Source organism: Brassica napus, chromosome C4 (assembly GCF_020379485.1).
Source record: "Brassica napus cultivar Da-Ae chromosome C4, Da-Ae, whole genome shotgun sequence".
Classification (NCBI taxonomy): Eukaryota; Viridiplantae; Streptophyta; class Magnoliopsida; order Brassicales; family Brassicaceae; genus Brassica; species Brassica napus.
Window position 1 is genome coordinate 46,462,083 of NC_063447.1, and position 20,486 is coordinate 46,482,568.

Genomic DNA, 20,486 nt, shown 5'->3' on the forward strand with positions numbered 1-20,486 from the left:
TGTTTATAGCCTGATGATTGATAGATGGTCGTATAGGCATCATTAAAGACATCAAATTATGAAGAGCATCTAGAGGCCAGTGGAGAGGCTGTCGAATCTCGTCAACATAATGGGGACGACAAATTTTAAAATTATAAACGGATTATTCGTTTGATTTTCCTGTCGTTTGAGTTCTTTGGCATATTTCTTGATTCTTTGGCTTTTGAGTTTTTTAGTGAAGATGAAATGTCATACTATTAATAAAGTGGTGACAACATACACTTCTGAATAAACATACTATTTCCTTTTAGGATGTCATACTATTTCCTACTATGTTAATTAATTCTATAATTAGCGAGGTGGAACTCATTCATTCATTAACTAACACTTCCCCTCCTGTGTAGTCTAAAAATGAAAACATACTATTTCCTTTTAGAGTCATTTAGCTTAATAACCATAAAAGAGTCGGTAATTAGGTAAATTGACGTCTTTAGAAAATTGGAGGAGAGGAGAGTATTCCGATTTTAGCCCTACCATTAGCTCTACTTACTACTCTTACATTTGTCTTTCCTCAGACTACGCTAATCTAGTTGCTAACCTACTAACATCTAATATACGGAAGGTAGCATGTCCGAAGGTTCAATTTTCAAAATCAATAGGTTCATCGGGGATTAAAGACACATGCAGAGCTTTTCTACGTGTACTTAACCCAGATAATCAGAAGCAGGATTGATTAATTTTCCAAATAAAAGGGTTACTTCTCGAGTAGTAGAGACAGACGGGAACGTCGGTCCTGATAAAATGGAATCAATACCGGAGATGATGTTCGCAGCCGGAGAAGAGCCCGTCGGAGTTCATGTTCTGACATACCAATCATCACACGCCATAAAAAAAATTTCAATGCGTTAGAAGAAGAAGAATTATTGTGATACGGGAGTCGTCTTTCGGTAAAATAATTGAAATTGCAGACATAATAATTTGTAATTGTTGATTTACATGAGAATTAGTTGAAGGCGGTCATAAAAAAGTTGCAGAGTCGAAGCCCTAAAAAAACTCGAGGAAGATGATGCAAAATTTACAATTATGCCATTTACTAAAAAAATTTAAAACAAAACGCAAAACACGCTATGGGCTTGTTGAAACCGGGAACAAATGGTTACGAATAGTAGCTTTTACCACTAGACCGTTGGAACTTACTAGAACAATTCACACAAGTTTAATAATATTACAAACTTTATCCGAAAATTGAAAAGTACTAAAAACGGATGTATAAATGTTGAAAAGTACTATATCCGGATGTATAAATGTTTATCCGAAACTTGAAAAATTATTATCCGGTTTAAACATGTTATATCCAGATGTATTTATGTTCATCTAGTTCTACAAAGTAATATCCGATTACTTAAAAGAATAGTAAACTGAATAGGTAAATATTATCCAGATATATGAAAATGTATGAAATGAAAAACTATGTACGAATAATAATAAAATATTAACTTTAGTATAATTTTGAGTAATTGCTTCCTACTACTATACAAATTGATATTAGCTATCTGGTTATCACATTTTCATATTTATAGGTAACTGGTTATAGGAAATATTAACACTATGTTTAGTATTTTGAATTGATTATCCAGTTTAAAAGATGTATAAAAATGGTTTATTTGACCGGTAAGGTTCTAATCATTCTACCCATTAACAGCAAGTACACAGTTTCTGAAGTCAAAGAAATAGCCCAAGATAGTAAAGATAACCGGTTTTCAAATATAAAATCGGGATAAAATACGGTGTAAATACCGGTTATATATCTACGAAACCGGGAATGAGAAGCATGTGTAAAATTTGATATGTTTTGAGTAAAAATAGGGGACAATTTAAAATTATAATTAATCACAAAGCAAGTATATTGTTAATAACCGGTTATATGGCTCTGAAACCGGAGGTTAAATTTGAAACAAACTACTTAAAACCGGTTATATAGCATTGAAACCGGTAATTTGAATTATTTAAAACATGATATAGCATTGAAAACCGGTAATGGACCGAATGCTTGATATCTTGCATATTTGCATCATTTTAATTCTCCAATTTGCACATATTGATCATATAGATTAGGAATTTAGCATCTTTAGAATCCATATTGCATTCATATGTTTTAATCAGGTAATGGAGTACCTCATAGAGTGATTGGAGGTGTTTAGAAGCATTGTGGTTAAATAAAAGATGAAGAGTGAAGTTTGGTCGAGTTGATATGATTACAACGAGGGTTGTAACACGCGGGTTCACTAACCCGCTTGACATGAAGCATCGGAGAGCTCCGACGCGGGTTGGATCACGCGGAGAGTCGCACCCGCGCATACGAGAATGAAGCCGCTCGACGTCTTGACGCGGGTTGAGGCACGCGGATTCCCTTACCTGCGTTGTCGAAGTGAAGTCGTCGACGAAGTCACGCAGGATGAGCGACGCGGAGTCCTTTACCCGCTCGCACGAACTGCAGGCGTAGCGATGTCTTGACGCGGGTTGAGGCACGCGGGTTCCCTTACCCGCGTTGTCGAAGTGAAGTCGTCGACGAAGTCACGCAGGATGAGCGACGCGGAGTCATTTACCCGCTCGCACGAAATGCAGGCGTAGCGACGGTCCGACGCGGGTAGTGTGACGTGGGTTGGATCCGATCGTCTCTACCCGAGTCGAAACTTATCCTTAGTCGAATTTTAATGTTTTAAATGACTTTTTAGACTTTTGAATGGAAACCATTAGGTTTACCAAAGATATATATAAATACTCTTGTAATCCCAAAGTTGAGACTTATCTTGTTTTCTATCTAATCAAAAAAGAACCTTTAGGTAAAAAGATCTAATCTTGATCATTATCCTTTGTGATTGCTTTGTTAGTTTGATCACTAATCATGATTAACACCAAATCATCATTGATTCTTGGGTTTATCATGAAGATTAGTGAGTAGTCATATTTGGATTCATGGGTTAGGGAAACTAAGGGTGATTAGGCTAGATCTAAGGCGTTGTAGCACAGATCCATCTTGTTCTTTGCTAGTAAAGTGCTTTAATACAGTTTTAGAGTTGGCCTCTCTAAAGTTGAGCCTTAGGCATTTCACACCCGATAGGTGTTCGATGAAATGCCTGAACCAACTCTACTATGCTTTTAACACTCTTTACCAAAGAGATTTGATGTTAAAGGTGTTAAGATGGCTAATGGGCTTGAAATTAATGATTGCTTAGATAATATTCAACCAAAGAGATTTGATGTTTGAGTTATCTTAGTGAATGATCATTCATCTAGAGATAGAGTTTGTTTAGGATTGTGTCTAGGTCTAAGGTTAATAGATTGATTGAAAGATACCACCTTTAGATTGAAACTTGATCACCCAAGGTCAATTCCCTTAACCCATGAGTTCTTCCATCTCATAAGAAAGAAAAGCTTTGTTCTTTATTGCATTTTAGTAGTATTCTAGTTCAAAATCATCTCACCTAGGGCTGTTCAATATGGTGAAACCGAACAGTACCGAACCGAACCGAACCGAAATAGACAATATGGTTTGGTTTTGGTATATACCATATAAACCGAATGGATATAATTTTATAAAAACCGTAGGATTTGGATATGGTTTGGTATATAACCGATTAAACCGAATAAACCGAACAAAACCGATTAAAAGTAGAAACATGTAAATATGTATCTATTTTATAACAATACATGAAAATCTATTTGTTACATAAGTTAAATTTGTGTTAATAACTATTACCATAATTTTATACTAATAAAGAACCTTAATTTGTAAAACAATTAAACTATAATTAAATAACAATACATCGCAATTCAGACATCTTATTTTCTAAGTCTTCTTTTGATCTTTTCGCTTTATTTTAGTCTTCACTAAATTAATATGAAGATTATAAATTTGAGGGACAATAATTAATGGAAAATTTTCACAATTTTTTTTCTTATCTGTAAACAAACAGAGTTTCGTGTTCAATTAAAAAAGCATGACTTTAATGAACACTAAATATGGAAGAGTGAAAAAACTTTTCTTTCATGTTTTTGTTTTGTTTCATATTTTTATTTTCAAAATTTCAAGCTTTGATTTTAGTGATAGATTTGATTATTTTATTTGATGGTAGAAACATTTTTACTTTTTTGTTTATTTATTTGAACATGTAATATATTTTTAATAAATGACTGTGTTGACAATATGACTCTAAAATTCATATAATATGATCTCAAGCTAAATAATTATGTTTTTTTGGTATAAAACCGAATAAACCGAAAACCGACGGTATATAAACCGAACCGAGCCGAAGTAAATATGGATTTAGAATGGTAGTTATATTTTACTAACCGAAATACCGAAAACCGAAAAAACCGAACCTAAACCGAACCGATATCCAGATTGAACACCCCTAATCTCACCAATTAATAGCACTTAAATTAAGCATGGTCTTGCATTCCCTTTCCTTTAGAATCACTTAGGATTGGTTCGACAATCTTTTATATTACAACATTTGATTAAGAGCCTTGAAAACTCCTAACATCGATAACCTAGGTAGACGGTTCCACAAGAATTAAAGATCTCATACTAGCTTTCGTATTGTCTTAGACTTATGTATTAAGTGTTGTTCATCTTGTTTGTGTTCAATCATGAAGTTGCTTTAACAATCGTTTGAATTTTGTTATCAATTTTTGTTTTCAGAATCTTGAAATGTTGATTAGCTTGACGACTTGTTTCCTCATATTTTATCGGCGGCTGTGGCGGAGGGAGATGCAGAGCCGCCACCACTTCCAGATCTATCACTCCATGAGAGAGGTGTTTTCGGGCTGCCTCTACCAGAATCTATATATTTCTTCAACGTAACAACAACGCCACCGCCACCGCCACCGCCACCGCCGAATCTTGAGGTCCGTGACCGCCGTTGACGTATTCCCCATTGCAACAGAAGAGTGGGCGACGTATTATCCTCAACTGTCTTCCCCCGCTTGCTTCAGTCGTACAAGAAGCTCTACAACCATCGATCTGGTCTACCGTCATCGCCGCCGCCACTCTCTCATCCTTGACCGGCATCTTAGCCGCTGCCGATGTGACCTTCTTCATCGACGCTATGCTAATAAAATGTAGAGCTTCCGCAGAAAACAGGAATCAGATACAACACAGAAGCGCAGCAAGAGAGAGAGAGAATGGCGAAGAAATTAAGTGAGTGAGAGAGAGAAGGAAGTTGAAATATCGATAAGGAAAAAAAGATAGATGGATCATGTATATTGTGACTGCCACATATTATTCGATAAGCTTCACGCAAATTGAATCCCACTCGTATACTACAAAGAACTGACACACTTTCCAGTCTTACAGACAACCCTACGTAGCTATATTACGACTAACGATGACGCCTCGATAGTAAGAGCATCTGCATCAATGAACCGGGTCATCATTTTAATTTTTTATTATTTTTTTTTATTTTTTTCTTTGACTTTTTTTTTAAAAAAAAAAATAATAAACGGATCAATCGCGGGCCGCCACGTGGCGTGGGGCCCGCGTTACAGGGGTGTTGTATCAGTGGAGAGAGCTCACACGAGCTGGGTTCACAATTTGTAGATTATTATAATAGTTTTTTTTTTGGGAATTGTGTGAACTTTATACATGATCCCTTAATGTTGGAGTTCTAAGTCACTCTTCACATGGGTATTAAGGTAATATCACAAGGTCTGTATGACTACTTAGCTAAATACAAAAGATCCCCGCATGATTACCTAATATATCTTCTGTCCCCGTTACTAGTCAGTGCAAATACTCTTCCTTCTATCTTATAAATTAACTAAAGAGGATGACAAAAGAAAAATAAAATAAAAGAATAACTAAAGAGAAAAACAAAACCTTAAACAGATCTTGAAATAAAGCTCAACTACAACAAATGAAAGCAATCAGGATAATCAAATTCTTGCATCCTCATATCCACCGTATGATTATGAAGCCATGCCGACTTTTCAAAATTAGTTTTTTTTGGGCCTTAAACAATAGGAAACTGAATGTTTATTTACTTTATTAATATTTTTGGTAAAGTAAGGTTTTCAATTATTAAGGTGTACAAGCAATAAAGCACGGTATTCAAGTTTATCTTATATACAAATGATAATCCGCGTCATGCGCGAAGTGGATTTATTTTTAAATATATTATATTTAAATATTATAAACAATATACATTTTGTTATCAACAATCCTTTTTACATTTGGTCAGAGGTGGGCATTCGAGTAACATTTAGTTCGGTTTGGTTCGAACCTTGTGGATTTGGTTCGGTTCGGATCGTTGCGGATTTGGTTTGGTTTTGGATTCGGATAACCTATTTATTTTTCTTTTCAAAAATTAAATTTCATATATAATTTAAATTTTTCAAAATATCTATAGAAAAAATAATATATAACATATAAGTTTGAATAATGTATGCCAAAATCTTAAACTTAACATAAAATTGGTTTAGCTTAAATATTTGGATAGGAAATCAACAGATTTTTTAAGTATTTCAGGTATTTCAAATATCGTTTAGCTATTTAAAACATGTATTATAACTATTTGTATATATTCCGAGTATTTTGGACAAGTTAAAAACATCTTATATATTTTCTATATTCTTTTAGATATTAAATTTAAAATAATTAATATATTTAAGTATATAATTCTGGTTCAGATATATTCGAATACCCGAAATATTTTGGTTCGTATCAGGTTCGGTTCCGGTTCTCTAGATTCAAATTTTTTTAACCCATTCGGATATCTAACCAATTTTGTTTAAAGTTCAGTACTATTTTTTTTTTTGGATCGGGTTTGGTTCAGTTTTTTGAATTTGTAATGTTTGCCCTATCCTTTATTTTTATTGTAACAAAATTTTAAACAAAAAAGATGATGGTTCACATTGATTTTGGATATGCAACAATTTTTAAACCAAAACACATTTTACTATGCACATGGCTCATTCAGTTAATCATTAAAAACTGTTATAGGCTCATTTAAAGAAAACAATGGGCAAAACTTAAAAAAAGTTATTATTTATGATTGTCAATCAACACTTCCATATAGTCTTTGTCGGTGTTGTGAAGAATAAAAAGGGGGATTAGGTTAGGAAAACAAATTTGTTGTGCAATCCATGTTCTCGCTAGGTGATTTTAATAGCTATCTTTTGTAAGATTTTTGAAAAATATTAATTAATAAAATCTTACACTAGCAAGTATAATCAATTGTTTCTCAATTAATATATATGAGATTAGAGTAATTACATAAATCAAAATAATATTTCTTGTTTATTTATAATATTTTTAGGGTAAATAAATCAAAATAATACTTTAATTTAGTTTATATGGTATATAATTAAATTTCAGTGATATTGACATAAATATATAGTATATTTTAATATAAATATTTATTGAGACTTCCTACTCATATGGTTTTCTTAACATTTGAATATTTGATGTAACAAAAAATTTAAACCATTAATCACAAAATTTTCGATGTGATATTTTTTTTATGTAAATTTCAAAATTAAAATATTAAGGTCTCAATACTTTTTCAATGCAAATTTAAAAAAAAAATATTTATGTGTTTTTAAATGGTACATAGTTTAATTAAATGATACTAACATAGATATACATATATATTTTTTAATATAAATATCTATTAAATAAAAATTCATATTAAAATGATTTTATGATTATTTGTATCTTGTTATAACAAAAAACAACTAAGCCAATGATAAAAAAATTTTAAAAGTGGATTTTTTGAAATTTTTTGGTAATTTATAGTCGTTTTAAAAAATTCAAAATATAGCATATAAGAAAAAAAATCTAATTTTTTATTATATGGTTAATGTGATTGTTTAATTTCTTTTAATAACATAAAATTAAACAAAAAATGAGGAATGATGCAAAAATTGTTATTAAATATTTATTATACATAATTATTAATTGGCATATATATGTTAATCATATAAAGTAATATCATAGCTTTTATTTAAGGGAATAGTACACGTCTCTTATATTTTGGGTTAATATAATGTTTCCTAACAATTAGATTTTGGACCTACAAATTATTCACTTGATTCTTATTTTGCCATGTAAGCCAAATTAACATTCTAATTAAGTGACACATCATTAGGTCTCTTTTATAATTAATACAAAATATATTGTACAACTTTTGAAATGATTCTCAATTAATATATAGAGGATTATGATTAATTATCAATGGGATTGAATCAAGACAAAGCAACTTTTAGGCAGATGCTAAGCCATTGGGGGATGCTGGAATTCCCATTTACTGGAAATATGTTATCGTGGGTAGAAAAGAGAGCATGACGAAGAACTGTTAGATGTCGCATAGACATAGCGGTTGGAAATGAGGATTGGTATGAAAAATGTCCTCATTCTGTTGTAAAGTACATGAGGTTATGGAGATCAGATCATCGTCCGATTCTAGCGGAAATTCTCACAAAGCCAACAAGGAAATCAAAGAAGTTCAAATTTGATAAAAGGTGGCTAGATAATGAGGAGCTGAGGTAGGTCATTCAAAGAGATGGAAATCTCCAGATCTCCCTCCGGACGCAAATATTATGGAGCATTTTTCGAGTTGCCGTAAGGCCTTGAGTCAATGGAGGAGACAACACAATTTTAACTCAGATCTGCTAGTAGAAGAACTTAAAGAAAAGATGGAGGGTTTGTACTCGAATAATGACGCTACGACTGAGGATATATTCTCACAAAGCCAACAAGGAAATCAAAGAAGTTCAAATTTGATAAAAGGTGGCTAGATAATGAGGAGTTGAGGCAGATCATTCTTGAGGGATGAAAATCTCCAGATCTCCCTCCGGACGCAAATATTATGGAGCATATTTCGAGTTGCCGTAAGGCTTTGAGTCAATGGAGGAGACAACAAAATTTAACTCAGATCTGCTAGTAGAAGAACTTAAAGAAAAGGTGGAGGGTCTGTACTCGAATGATGACGCTACGACTGAGGATATAGCAGCAGCTCTGAAAGAACTTTCTGATGCTCTTAAGACAGAGGAGATGTTCTGGAAGCAAAAAATTTGAGTTTTCTGGCTAAGAAAAGGTGACAGGAACACAAAAGTTTTCCATGCATTGACAAAGCAAAGGAGGGCGAGAAATAAAATTACACAGCTTTTAGATGCAAATGGGAATGTTGTTGAGGATGAGGAAGGACTGGTGGCCATTGCTACTAGTTATTTTCGACAAATATTTGAGTCGTCTAACCCAGAGGATATAGCTGATGCACTGTCTGAGGTTTCCACAACAATTACGGAGCCAATAAATAATGACCTTACAGCTCCGGTCACAGAATGGGAGGTCAAGTTAGCACTCTTTGCTATGCATCCAGAAAAGGCTCCAAGACCAGATGGGATGACAGCTCTTTTTTTATCAAAAAATTTGGGATATTGTCAAGGAAGATTTAACTCATATGGTTAATCAATTCCTTCTTGATGGGACGATGGCAAGTGGATTGAATGATACCAATATTTGTCTCATTCCAAAGACAACTAGGCCTAACGAGATGTCCCAGTTCCGGCCAATTAGCTTGTGCAATGTTTGCTACAAGATAATCTCTAAGGTCTTATGCCAGAGATTAAAAAAAGTTCTACCAGATAGAATTTCAGAAACCCAGTCAGCATTTACTGCTGGAAGACAGATATCAGATAATATCATGATAGCTCAAGAAATATTCCATGCCCTAAGAACTAAAACGAGTGGACGCAATAAAAGGATGGCGATTAAGACGGATATGAGTAAAGTGTATGATAGAATGGAGTGGGTGTTCATTGAAGATGTCATGCGAAAATGGGTTTCTCATAAACATGGATTACCTGGATTATGCGTTGTATCACTTCGGTCAAATACAAAGTGCTCATGAATGGACAACCCAGGGGACATATTGTACCGGAGAGAGGTCTACGTCAAAAAGATCCTTTGTCTCCTTTTATCTTTATTCTATGCAAGGAAGCGCTCGTTAGCCTTCTTAATCATGCAGAGAACCAAGGAAAGATAAACGAGAATGCGTGTTACACGCGCGTGTCCCTCGATATCCCACCTTCTCTTTGCTGATGATAGGCTTTTCTTCTGTAAGACAGGGCCCCGTGAATGCGAAGAAGTGATGAAAGTAGTCAGGAAATACGGACAAGCATCAGGCCAATGTATCAACTTTGAGAAATCCTCAATACTCTTTGGTAAGAGGATCAACGCAACTGTTAGACAACATATTAAAGATACACTTGGAATCCAGAATGAAAGAGGAATGGGTACATACCTAGGAATTCCAGAAGACATCAGCGGATCTAAATGCAAACTCTTTGCTTTTCTGAAGGACAAATTGATGCATCAAGTGAATGGATGGATGGACAAGTATATGACTATCAAAAGGAGGAAAAGAGGTTTTGATAAAATCAATCTTGCTAGCTCTACCGACATACGTTATGTCTAGTTTCTTGCTTCCATTAGCGATATGTGAACACCTCGCAAGTGTCATTGAACAATTCTGGTGGAGTTCAAACCCCCTCAAAGCGAAGAATTCACTGGGAAAAATGGGAATAGCTTTGCTTACCAAGGGAGGAAGGCGGAATTGGCTTCCGTATGATCCATGAGTTTAACCTAGCATTACTAGCAAAAAAACTATGGAGACTAGTTCAACACCCTGACTCTTTAGTAGCTCGAGTCCTGAAGGGAATATACTATAGATCGAGTTCGCCTTTACGAACAATCTCTGTAAGCAGTCCATCTTATGTGTGGACAAGCATTTCTGCGGCACGAAAGCCACTCCTTTTGGAGATTAGACAGAAAGTACATTCTGGATATGAGGTCAAGGTGTGGGAGGATCCTTGGATCCCTACAACACCGGCTGAACCTACAACCCCAGCTCTGCACCCGAACATGAGAGTTAGCGACCTCATTAATGGAGAATCGAAGGAGTGGGATGTTGGGCTATTGGATAATTATATTTCCCCTGTTGATATACCTCTCGCAAGGAGTTTGACCATAAGCACAACTCATCGTGGTGATACATTTTGTTGGAAGAATGGACAGTATACTGTTAAATCGGGATATTGGGTTGCTCGGAATTTATTGAAGGATGAGGAAGAAAAGGAGGTACTGGAACCCAATATAACTAAACTTCAAGCCTTCGCTTGGAAAATAAAGGCGCCTCAAAATATTTGTCGTCTTATATGGCAACTGATAACATGTCTGGTGGCAGTAATGAAGAATCTCATACGACGAAACATGAGATGTGATAACTACTGTCCAAGATGTGGAGGACCAGAAGGATCAGCCACACATGCAATCTTTCAATGCCCGCCAGCTTTACAAGCTTGGTCCTTATCAACAACTCCAACAAGCCCACTTATCTTCCCGGTTTAGAGCCTTTATGCAAATATGGACTATCTTTTCTAGAAGAAAAACAACATTCTCGAGCCTGAACAAGACAGCGACCCTTATCCCTGGATAATCTGGTACATCTGGAAGGCTATGATAAACTCTTTAGAAGAATAAACAAGGACCCATTGGAGTTTGTTCGATACACTGAGAGCGAGTGTCAAGCCTGGTTTAATGCAAACGAGATGGTACCATCAAATCCACAAGAACATAGTATGGTAGAACCTCAAGTCTTAAGCTTGAGTAATATTTGCATGATAGATGGGTCATAGACATCCACATCACGATTTAGCGAGTGTGGATGGGTCTGGATGGACAGTTTGGGCAAGGTACAACTTATGGGGACACAAAACTACATACGGCGAGAGTGTGCCTTGCATTCAGAATTGGAAGCATTGCGATGGACGATGGAGAACATGCTTCAGCATTCGACATGTCAAAATTTTGGAACGGACTATAAGGATTTAATTGCCATGATTAATGTGCCTCATGCTTGGCTAAGCTTTGCAACAGAACTGGAGAGTATAGAGACTCTGCAGATATGCTTCCCGGACTTCAAGATCTCACATATTCCATGAGCGCAAAATCAGATTTCAGACTCTTTAGCTAGGACCGCGAGATCTTTTCATAGAAAACTTTATTTTATTAGTTGTTCTATTCCGGTCTGGTTATCCAGACCACCTCTAGCTTGAGTAATAGAACAGCCGTTTGATGTCAAAAAAAAAAAAAAAAAGCAACTTTAGAAAAGGAACAAAAGTTAAGACCAAGAAAACAGTATATATTCGACTGAAAAAAAGAAAGTAGTATTCAAGTGAGATGTCGTTGGGTGCCGGGAATTCTTCTTATTATTTATATGCTCCACCGATCTATTCTCACATTCAGTCTTCATAGCTAGAAGCCTCGTGAGACTGATAGAGTTCCAAAGAAATGGCCTCTCAGTTGCTTTTGCCAACAAACACATTCACCAATTCATCCTTAGATAAAGTTTTCGTTACAGGTAACGTAAATGTAACATGAACTCGTTTGAAAAAAAAAGTAAAAAGAGATTTGTTTTTGTTTTTATTAATTGATGTTGAAGCTCAAGCTTCAAAGGTTCAATCTATGATGTCTTGAGATTGATTTTGACTTGATTAGGTGATGACTTTTTTTTTTTTTTTTTTGATTAGGTGATGACTTGACTCTGAAAAGAAAGCCAAACCACGCAACAAGAGTTTCATATGGATTTAGCTTAAGAGCAAACGCAGCTTTGAACTCTAGTCATAGCTCATATGTTGAAGTTCCACGTCAATGGTACAATCTTGTTGCTGATCTCTCTGTTAAGCCTCCTCCACAGTTGCACCCCAAAACTTTCGAACCAATCAAACCCGAAGATTTAGCTCATCTTTTCCCTAATGAGATAATTAAGCAAGAAGAAACACTAGAGAGATTTATCGACATCCCCGAAGAAGTTCTTGAAATCTATAAGCTTTGGCGTCCAACTCCTCTTATCAGGTTCTTGTTCGTTTTTTTCTTCTTCTTCTTCTTATGTTTATGATATGCACTAACTTGTAGTGGATGAATAAATTAGAATAGTAAAAGGACTCAAAGAAATACAGAGTCCAAATCTATTAATACTAATTGTTTTTGCTTTGATAACAGAGCAAAGAGATTGGAGAAGCTTCTTCATACACCTGCAAGGATTTACTTCAAGTATGAAGGTGGTAGCCCAGCTGGTTCACACAAACCCAACTCAGCAGTTCCACAAGCTTATTACAATGCGAAAGAAGGTGTCAAGAACGTTGTGACGGAAACAGGCGCTGGCCAGTGGGGCAGTTCTTTAGCCTTTGCTTCTAGTCTATTTGGACTTGATTGTGAAGTACGCAAAATGTTTGATTCTTGCAGTGCTATCTTGAAAATTTAATCAAGTGTTTGTGTCTTTATCCTTTTTGCAGTGATATCAACTTCAATCAGTTTTATAGATTTCTTTTTTCTTTTATACTGTAGGTGTTTCAAGTGGCCCATACATACCAACAAAAGCCATATCGCAGGCTGATGATGCAAACTTGGGGTGCAAAGGTTCATCGATCACCATCGGAACTCACCGAGGCAGGTAGAAGAATCCTTCAGGCAGATCCATCAAGCACAGGAAGTTTAGGCATTGCAATTTCAGAAGCTGTTGAAGTCGCATCAAGAAACGAAGATACAAAATACTGTTTAGGGAGTGTATTTAACCATGTGTTGTTACACCAGACGGTTATTGGAGAAGAATGCATAAAGCAGATGGAAGAATATGGCGAAACGCCTGATGTGATCATAGGATGTACTGGTGGAGGATCGAATTTTGCTGGTTTGAGTTTTCCCTATATCCGGGAGAAACTCAAAGGCAAAATCAACCCTATTATACGAGCGGTTGAGCCCTCGGCTTGTCCTTCATTGACCAAAGGAGTTTACGCTTATGATTTTGGTGATACAGCTGGATTGACTCCTTTGATGAAGATGCATACTTTAGGGCATGACTTCATTCCCAGTCCTATCCATTCCGGTAATAAATGAACCTTAAATCCAAGATCTCAGACATACTAAAGTTGAAGGTTTCAGCCCATCGATGCTTGATTTCTTGAACCCTTTTTTTTTCTTTTGTTCTTCATTTATGGGTGGTTTTTGTTTTTATTTTTGATTTTTTTGTTCTTGATTCATGTTTTCCTTTCGGCTAATTTTTTCGTTTTTATCTATGATTTTTAACAGGTGGATTACGGTACCATGGGATGGCACCGTTGGTCTCACATATTTATGGACAAGGTTTCATGGAAGCAATCTCAATTCCTCAAACTGAGTGCTTCCAAGGTCGCCTACTAACTTTACACCCTTTTATATTTTGCACTGGACTGTAAATCCCAACTTTACCGTTGAATATTCTTGTAGGTGCTATTCAGTTCGCGAGAACAGAAGGGATAATACCTGCGCCAGAACCGACTCACGCCATTGCTGCAACCATAAGAGAAGCTCTCCGATGCAAAGAAACAGGTGAAGCAAAAGTGATACTAATGGCCATGTGTGGACATGGCCACTTCGACCTTGCCTCGTATGAAAAATATTTACGAGGTGAATTGGTAGATTTATTATTTAGCGAAGAGAAGATTCAAGAGTCTTTGTCCAAGGTTCCTCTTGTTGTCTAGCTCCAAGTTAAGCCCCATGTTCCAAACCAAACGGGTGTAATAAGTTAGGGCATTATCATGCCCTTTTAAATAAAGTGTGCCAGAGAGAGAGCATCAGTAATAGACACAATGTGTAACATATGAAAAGAACTTTTAATATCGTTTATAATTTGGTTTTCTTTTACAAGATATCATCACCAATCAAAAAAGACTGAAATGGTTGTAAAAAGATGATCATTTAGTTCGGTTAGAACTTAGAAGTTTGGTTTGATTCGGTAGAATTCTTAAAAAATCTTCAATTTTTGGTTCGGTTCTGCAATCGGTTACTTGGGTTATCTTCTTAAAAAAAAGAATTTATACCCAAACCATACTAACAACCAAACCGAATTAACCAAAATTTGAACCGAATTAACAAAAATTAATCAAATTTATCCAAAATTATAAAGAAATCTAACCAAAATAAAAAAATTCGGAATTTTTTTAAAAAAACGAACTAACCGAATTTTATTTTGGGTTAATTCGGTAAGATTATGTTAAACCGAACTAACCGAAAACCAAACTACCCAAATTTAATAACCCAAACTAACTGAACCCGCATGCATACTTTATAATATGACACTGCAAGACATGAAAATAAATTTACGGCTGAGTTAACAGATATAAGCTAATCGAATGACGTGATTCACAGTTATTTAAGCTATTATTCGCTTGCATCATTCACATAAGTATAGTAGACTGATGTTTTATGATTAACTAGTGGGCGGGTGAGATTACAATAAAATTATTTAATTTTATAAAACACTTAAAAATTGAATGTTTATTTTGAAGTTGTTTAATTGTTTTGTATTCACCATTGTGTGTGTTGTTGTTTCATTTTTTACCTTATACTGTAAATTATGGTGGAGTTTGGTTGTTTTGTCACGTATTGGAGGAATGCGTGCGTTTGTTTGTGTTTGTCGTGCGGTGATGATGTTTTCAGTTGATAGGTTTAATTTGGTGTGATGGGGAGGAATGTTTATATAACTTTGTATATGATTTGGTATTTATTGTTTAGCAAAGAACTTAACGATATAGATTTGTGAAATTTGGCTATGTGAGAGTGATTGTGTATATCTAATGCGTAGTTATGGGGTTCTGTTTGGGTAGTTACTGAGTTGCGTGAGAGTTTGTGGGATGTAGCCGGCTTGTTTAACCATGGATGTCTTCCATCAACACATGTGTTGTGATATTTGTTAGAGAGGAAAAATTTAGTTATGATCTAAGTTGCTTTCTTAGCAAGATAGCTCTCCTTGGGATGGTTGGGGATTGATGGTGAAAGATCCTTTCAAAGCTCGAGCATTGAGTCCAGCATAAGGCACTGTTTTCTTGACATCACTTTGTCGAGGTTTCTTCTTTTCCATTTGGTAATGCTCAAAGGAGTTCCTATGCAGCAAAGTAGAGAGCCAACTATTTAAGAAAATTAACATTTAGGAGTTTCAATCGTTTAGTTGTGAGAGAGTAGGTGTTGAGAATATCTTCAAGCCTCTGTTGTTATTTGAAACCTTTTCTCTTATTTGAAACTTTTTTTGTATGGCGATTAATAGAGGGAGTGTTTATGGAAAATAATGACAGACCGTTTTCTTTGTATATAGTACTTGAACAAAACACCTACAAACAATTATTTTAATGTATGAATATATAATAGTGATGGAATAACTTTGTTAGAGGATTAAAGTATTTATTAAACGGCTGTATGTGGAAATTGTTTTGTACATAGCTATGAAGTGAGTGATATCATTAAAAAATATATAAAAACAGTTTTTCGCGGTAACTAAGATGAAATTTATTTAAAAGCTACTGAAATTTCTATTTAGCATATACAACTCTTCAGCGTTGTGGAAATATAATGTTTTGCACATAAACTTCTTCTGAGAACTACATAAAACCACTTCTGTAAAAGGTGATTTTGTTGTAGTGATATCACTCAATGTAAAAATGTTAGCTATCTACTACCGTGTCATATTCTGAACTTATAAGTTCAGTTAAAATTGTTTTCACATTGGGTTTTTTGATTTTAGTATAACAGATTAATCATTTAGCATTTAAACGGCCATGCCAAATCTATATATATATAAAATTGTCTGCCTCACTCCTGTTCCGCCACGTCAGAAAGTCGGTTTCTATGGGCTCGACACGTGTCTCGCCTGCTTGAAACTCACCGTATCATTTTCTTTGCAGTTTGTTGGGCCTTAAACGTTATATGTGTATTTATTTCTGTTGGACTTCATGTTTCATTTAGTTGTTGTGTTATTTGCTCAGGCTTTTTTTGTCGTTTCAGTTAGAGTTTACCCCATTTCATTCTTCTTCACCTCTCCAGAACACAGATATCGATTAGGTCTTCGAAATCGATCTTCCATCTTCTTTCTCAAAGTAACGCAACCTTACGAGTTACCTGGTTATCATTTTAAAACCCTCCATTACTCTCTCACACATGATCTACATTCAATGCGACTTCTGGATCTGCAAGGCGGTGGAGGTTCATCTATATAAAGGTATGATTTCCTCCTTCGATAATCATCCTCTCATTCTTAAAACTAACCAGTGAGGTAATTCTGTGAATGTTTCGGTCTTCCTTTATGATCTGCAGACTGGCCACTCCTCCTTCACTGTTCAAGTCCGTTGTTATGTTTTTTGGGAGTCTAGGACTGTCCACCATGGTGGAGAGCTCATGGAAGTGGATATGATCCTACTGTACTCTCAGGTATGTTATTTACATCCGCCTTTTGTTCATATACAGAGTCTTTCACCGGTTAGTTCTTTAGGCATTTCCACCGTCCTGAATCCATAGTACAAAGTCAGATTTACGTTTTAGAAGTTTCAAGCTCCCCAAACTCTTGTGTTTCTAACGGTTAAGAGTTTTTTTAAGTATGAGTGGAATCAGTTTGATTGGTGTTCTTATTAGATTGATCATCATCCTCTCCTGCAATGTTAGATTAGCCTTTTTGGTATTTATAATTGTTTATTAGTGATTATATTGCAAGAGGTTAACTAAGAATATAATAGATTCTGTAAAATGCAGACGTGAAAAAAATAGATTTTTAAAATTGCATTCATGATATGTCCTCTAATATGTTTTGTTTGACGGTATAGGTCGATGTCCACACATCAAAGGTGTCAAGGTTACAGCTGTGGTTCCGAGTGGAGCTTTCACTGGTATCTACGAGACTCTTGAGCTCAGTGATGGGGGATCAGACTACCTTGGGAAGGATGCCTCTAAGGTGAGAAACTATATTTTTAGTGAAAGAATTGTTATCCGATTTTTGTCCTATTTGCTTTTTTTTTTTTGTTGATGTCAACAGGCTGTTGACAACTTCATGGTCTATGAACTGATGGAACCCAAAATGAGCGGGGTTAATGCAATCAAAATCAAAAGGTGATTCAAAGGAAATTTATGTGTTATGTAGTTACATAATAATGAAAGATGATTTTAACCATCTTGGTTCTTCTTCTTGTGTACAGCTTGGAGCCAATTGTATCATTGATGCGTGCAAACCTGGGGTCATTGTCAATGGCATTCGTCTCTACAAAGCGAAGATAGAAGAGCAACAGGTAAACATAGATTAGACGATGGGAGAGATAGGAAAACAATAATAAATATTACTTATTATATTGATTATATTTTTTTTACATTTTTCATGGTAAGATCAATTTGTAAATTTTAACACGAAAGGAAAATAGTTCTGAATAAATCTTCAACTTTCTGTCTTCTTACGTACTTCAACCGGTAATGTATTCTCAGTGATGTGGTATAATAACATGTTTATACGTTTCTATCTTTTGACTCATGAAAGTTTTGTTAAATATTTTGAACTTGAGTCTACTTAAGAGCCAAAACCAATGTCTATAATGGCTCGACTCTTTCGAGAATTACAATGAAAAAGAAAAAAAAAAGGATTATGCATCAACCCAGCGTTAACACATGCTGGAAACAAGTGACGCTATCATTGCGCGTCCCAATTACGAAGAGAGCAGATACGGGACAAACTTGATGCTAATCATGCCACCCAAAAAATGTAGCCTTGGAGATATTGACAGGCCATGCACAGTTTGTTTTTGTTACAAACAAATCACGAAGTTCATGAAGTTCCTTGAACTGAAGTAACTTCAGCATGCACTATCCATCACACACTCACTCAGACCATCTAATTATGCCACCCAAAAAATGTAACCTTGGAGATATTGACTGCCCATGCACAGTTTGTTTTTGTTACAAACAAAACACGAAGTTCCTTGAACTGAAGTAACTTCAGCATGCACTACCCATCACACACTCACTCAGACCACCTACCGTTTTTAGGTTCGTTTAATAATTTTCCTACTTTCCAGAACAATGTTCGCAGTAATCATTCCCCTGGTTCTAAGTTTAATACACTCGCAATTTATAATATTTATAAAACTATCTTTTCATAAATCCTCTTAGTTGCTATCTACTCTCTACGTCTGTCTCCAATTTCCATAGAACACAGTGTAATCAAAACGGATTCCCCTAGATTACGTGTTCGTATTTTGCTGTAAATTGTAATTGACTTGGTGCAGAACCGATACAGAAAAAGATGCACACCCAAACTTTTTTTTTTAGATTTGTTAGTTTTTCATCGTCTTAAGTTCACATGTGGTAGGCCTTTTAACTACATGCTCTCTCTTTTTTACCAAAAAAAAAAAAAAAACTACATGCTCTCCCATTAAATACATCATAATTATTATCGGTAGTGCCCATAAGATCAATGATAAGAAAAAACAAGGGCTATTATGATTATGCCGTCAAGATATGAACGTATATGATCTTAATAGCTTATTACTTTATTTAGTCTAATATTATATGATGTTAATAACAGATACAAATAAGTTGACGCACTTCACCAATTAATAAAAAAATTACTACAATTATATATAAGGTTTATACTAAATATACAATATATGCAAAACGTATTTTAATGATTTGATATACGTAATCCGAATATTTTTTCTAATAATATAATTTGCGTTATGTTAAAAAATGACGACACTATTCTATTTTTTTTAATAAAAATCTTGATATTCGAGTATATCATACACCAGTTAATATTCCAAATTGATAGTAAGATAATATTTGTGCAATTGTAAAGCTTATATTAATAATAATGCATAATGTATTTAATAATTTGGTAAAAATATACATAAGATTTATCACAAACAATTAATTTGTATAGCAAAAACCAGTCCCGTAAAATTATTTATCAAACCAATAACACCAAATACGCCTAAAAACCATATAATCAACATGAATCCTGTTATTCCTAAACTTGAGACTCAAAAATCAGTACTACCCAAACTGTTCATGTGGAACCATAAAATTTCTTTCCAAAAATAATTACACACAATTACAGCATAAGCTCTTTGTTATATATGAGACACGCCAATGCAATGTTATCATTGAAAAAATATATATATTATGAAGTCATAATGCAGATTTTCTAAATATTAGTTACTTCTAAAAAAATATTAGATGCACCACATGAATTATATTATAATAACTTCCGATCCAACAATATAAAGAGTAAATCGATTGTTAATTTAAACATAGAACACTAATATATATAAATATATAGTTTCACATTTTATTGTATTCTAAAATAAAAACTTTCTTTACAGATACATATCATTTAAAAAATTGTTAGTATTTACCATCAAGCAATATATTATTTAAAATTATAATATATTATTCAACTATAATTTCATAGCAAGAAAAAATTCCACGTAACTCAATCATATGATCATATACAACAAATGCGTTTCAATAGAAACACACAAACATAATACAACCCTCCTAAACCATAACATCTAAACGCTTCAATATGGTGACAATATTAAACCCAACACATCAGTTATCTAAGTACATAAATACATCAAAATACAATATATAAACT

The 20,486-nt window shown here is 34.6% G+C and overlaps 2 protein-coding genes and 1 long non-coding RNA gene across 4 annotated transcripts; all 3 read left to right on the forward strand.

Moving 5' to 3' along the window:
• The first annotated feature begins 10,034 nt into the window (after positions 1 to 10,034).
• On the forward strand, positions 10,035 to 10,460 carry LOC106373520. Its single transcript, XM_013813680.1, has one exon. It carries the CDS (start codon positions 10,035 to 10,037, stop codon positions 10,458 to 10,460), a length of 426 nt encoding a protein of 141 aa, XP_013669134.1.
• A 1,758-nt stretch (positions 10,461 to 12,218) lies between these two features.
• LOC106376499 (tryptophan synthase beta chain 2) lies at positions 12,219 to 14,730 on the forward strand. Its single transcript, XM_013816590.3, has 6 exons — positions 12,219 to 12,404; positions 12,574 to 12,898; positions 13,046 to 13,262; positions 13,391 to 13,928; positions 14,132 to 14,230; positions 14,309 to 14,730. The coding sequence occupies exons 1-6, from the start codon at positions 12,335 to 12,337 to the stop codon at positions 14,560 to 14,562; spliced, it is 1,503 nt and encodes a 500-aa protein (XP_013672044.1). The 5' UTR covers positions 12,219 to 12,334; the 3' UTR covers positions 14,563 to 14,730.
• A 2,012-nt stretch (positions 14,731 to 16,742) lies between these two features.
• On the forward strand, positions 16,743 to 18,287 carry LOC106454434. 2 transcript variants are annotated; one of them, XR_001289956.3, is made up of 5 exons: positions 16,743 to 17,072; positions 17,168 to 17,281; positions 17,671 to 17,798; positions 17,880 to 17,953; positions 18,040 to 18,287. It is a non-coding gene; the product is annotated as an uncharacterized LOC106454434 (long non-coding RNA). The 2 variants fall into 2 exon arrangements; XR_002664683.2 differs by having other exon boundaries at positions 17,671 to 17,953.
• The last annotated feature ends 2,199 nt before the right edge of the window (positions 18,288 to 20,486 follow it).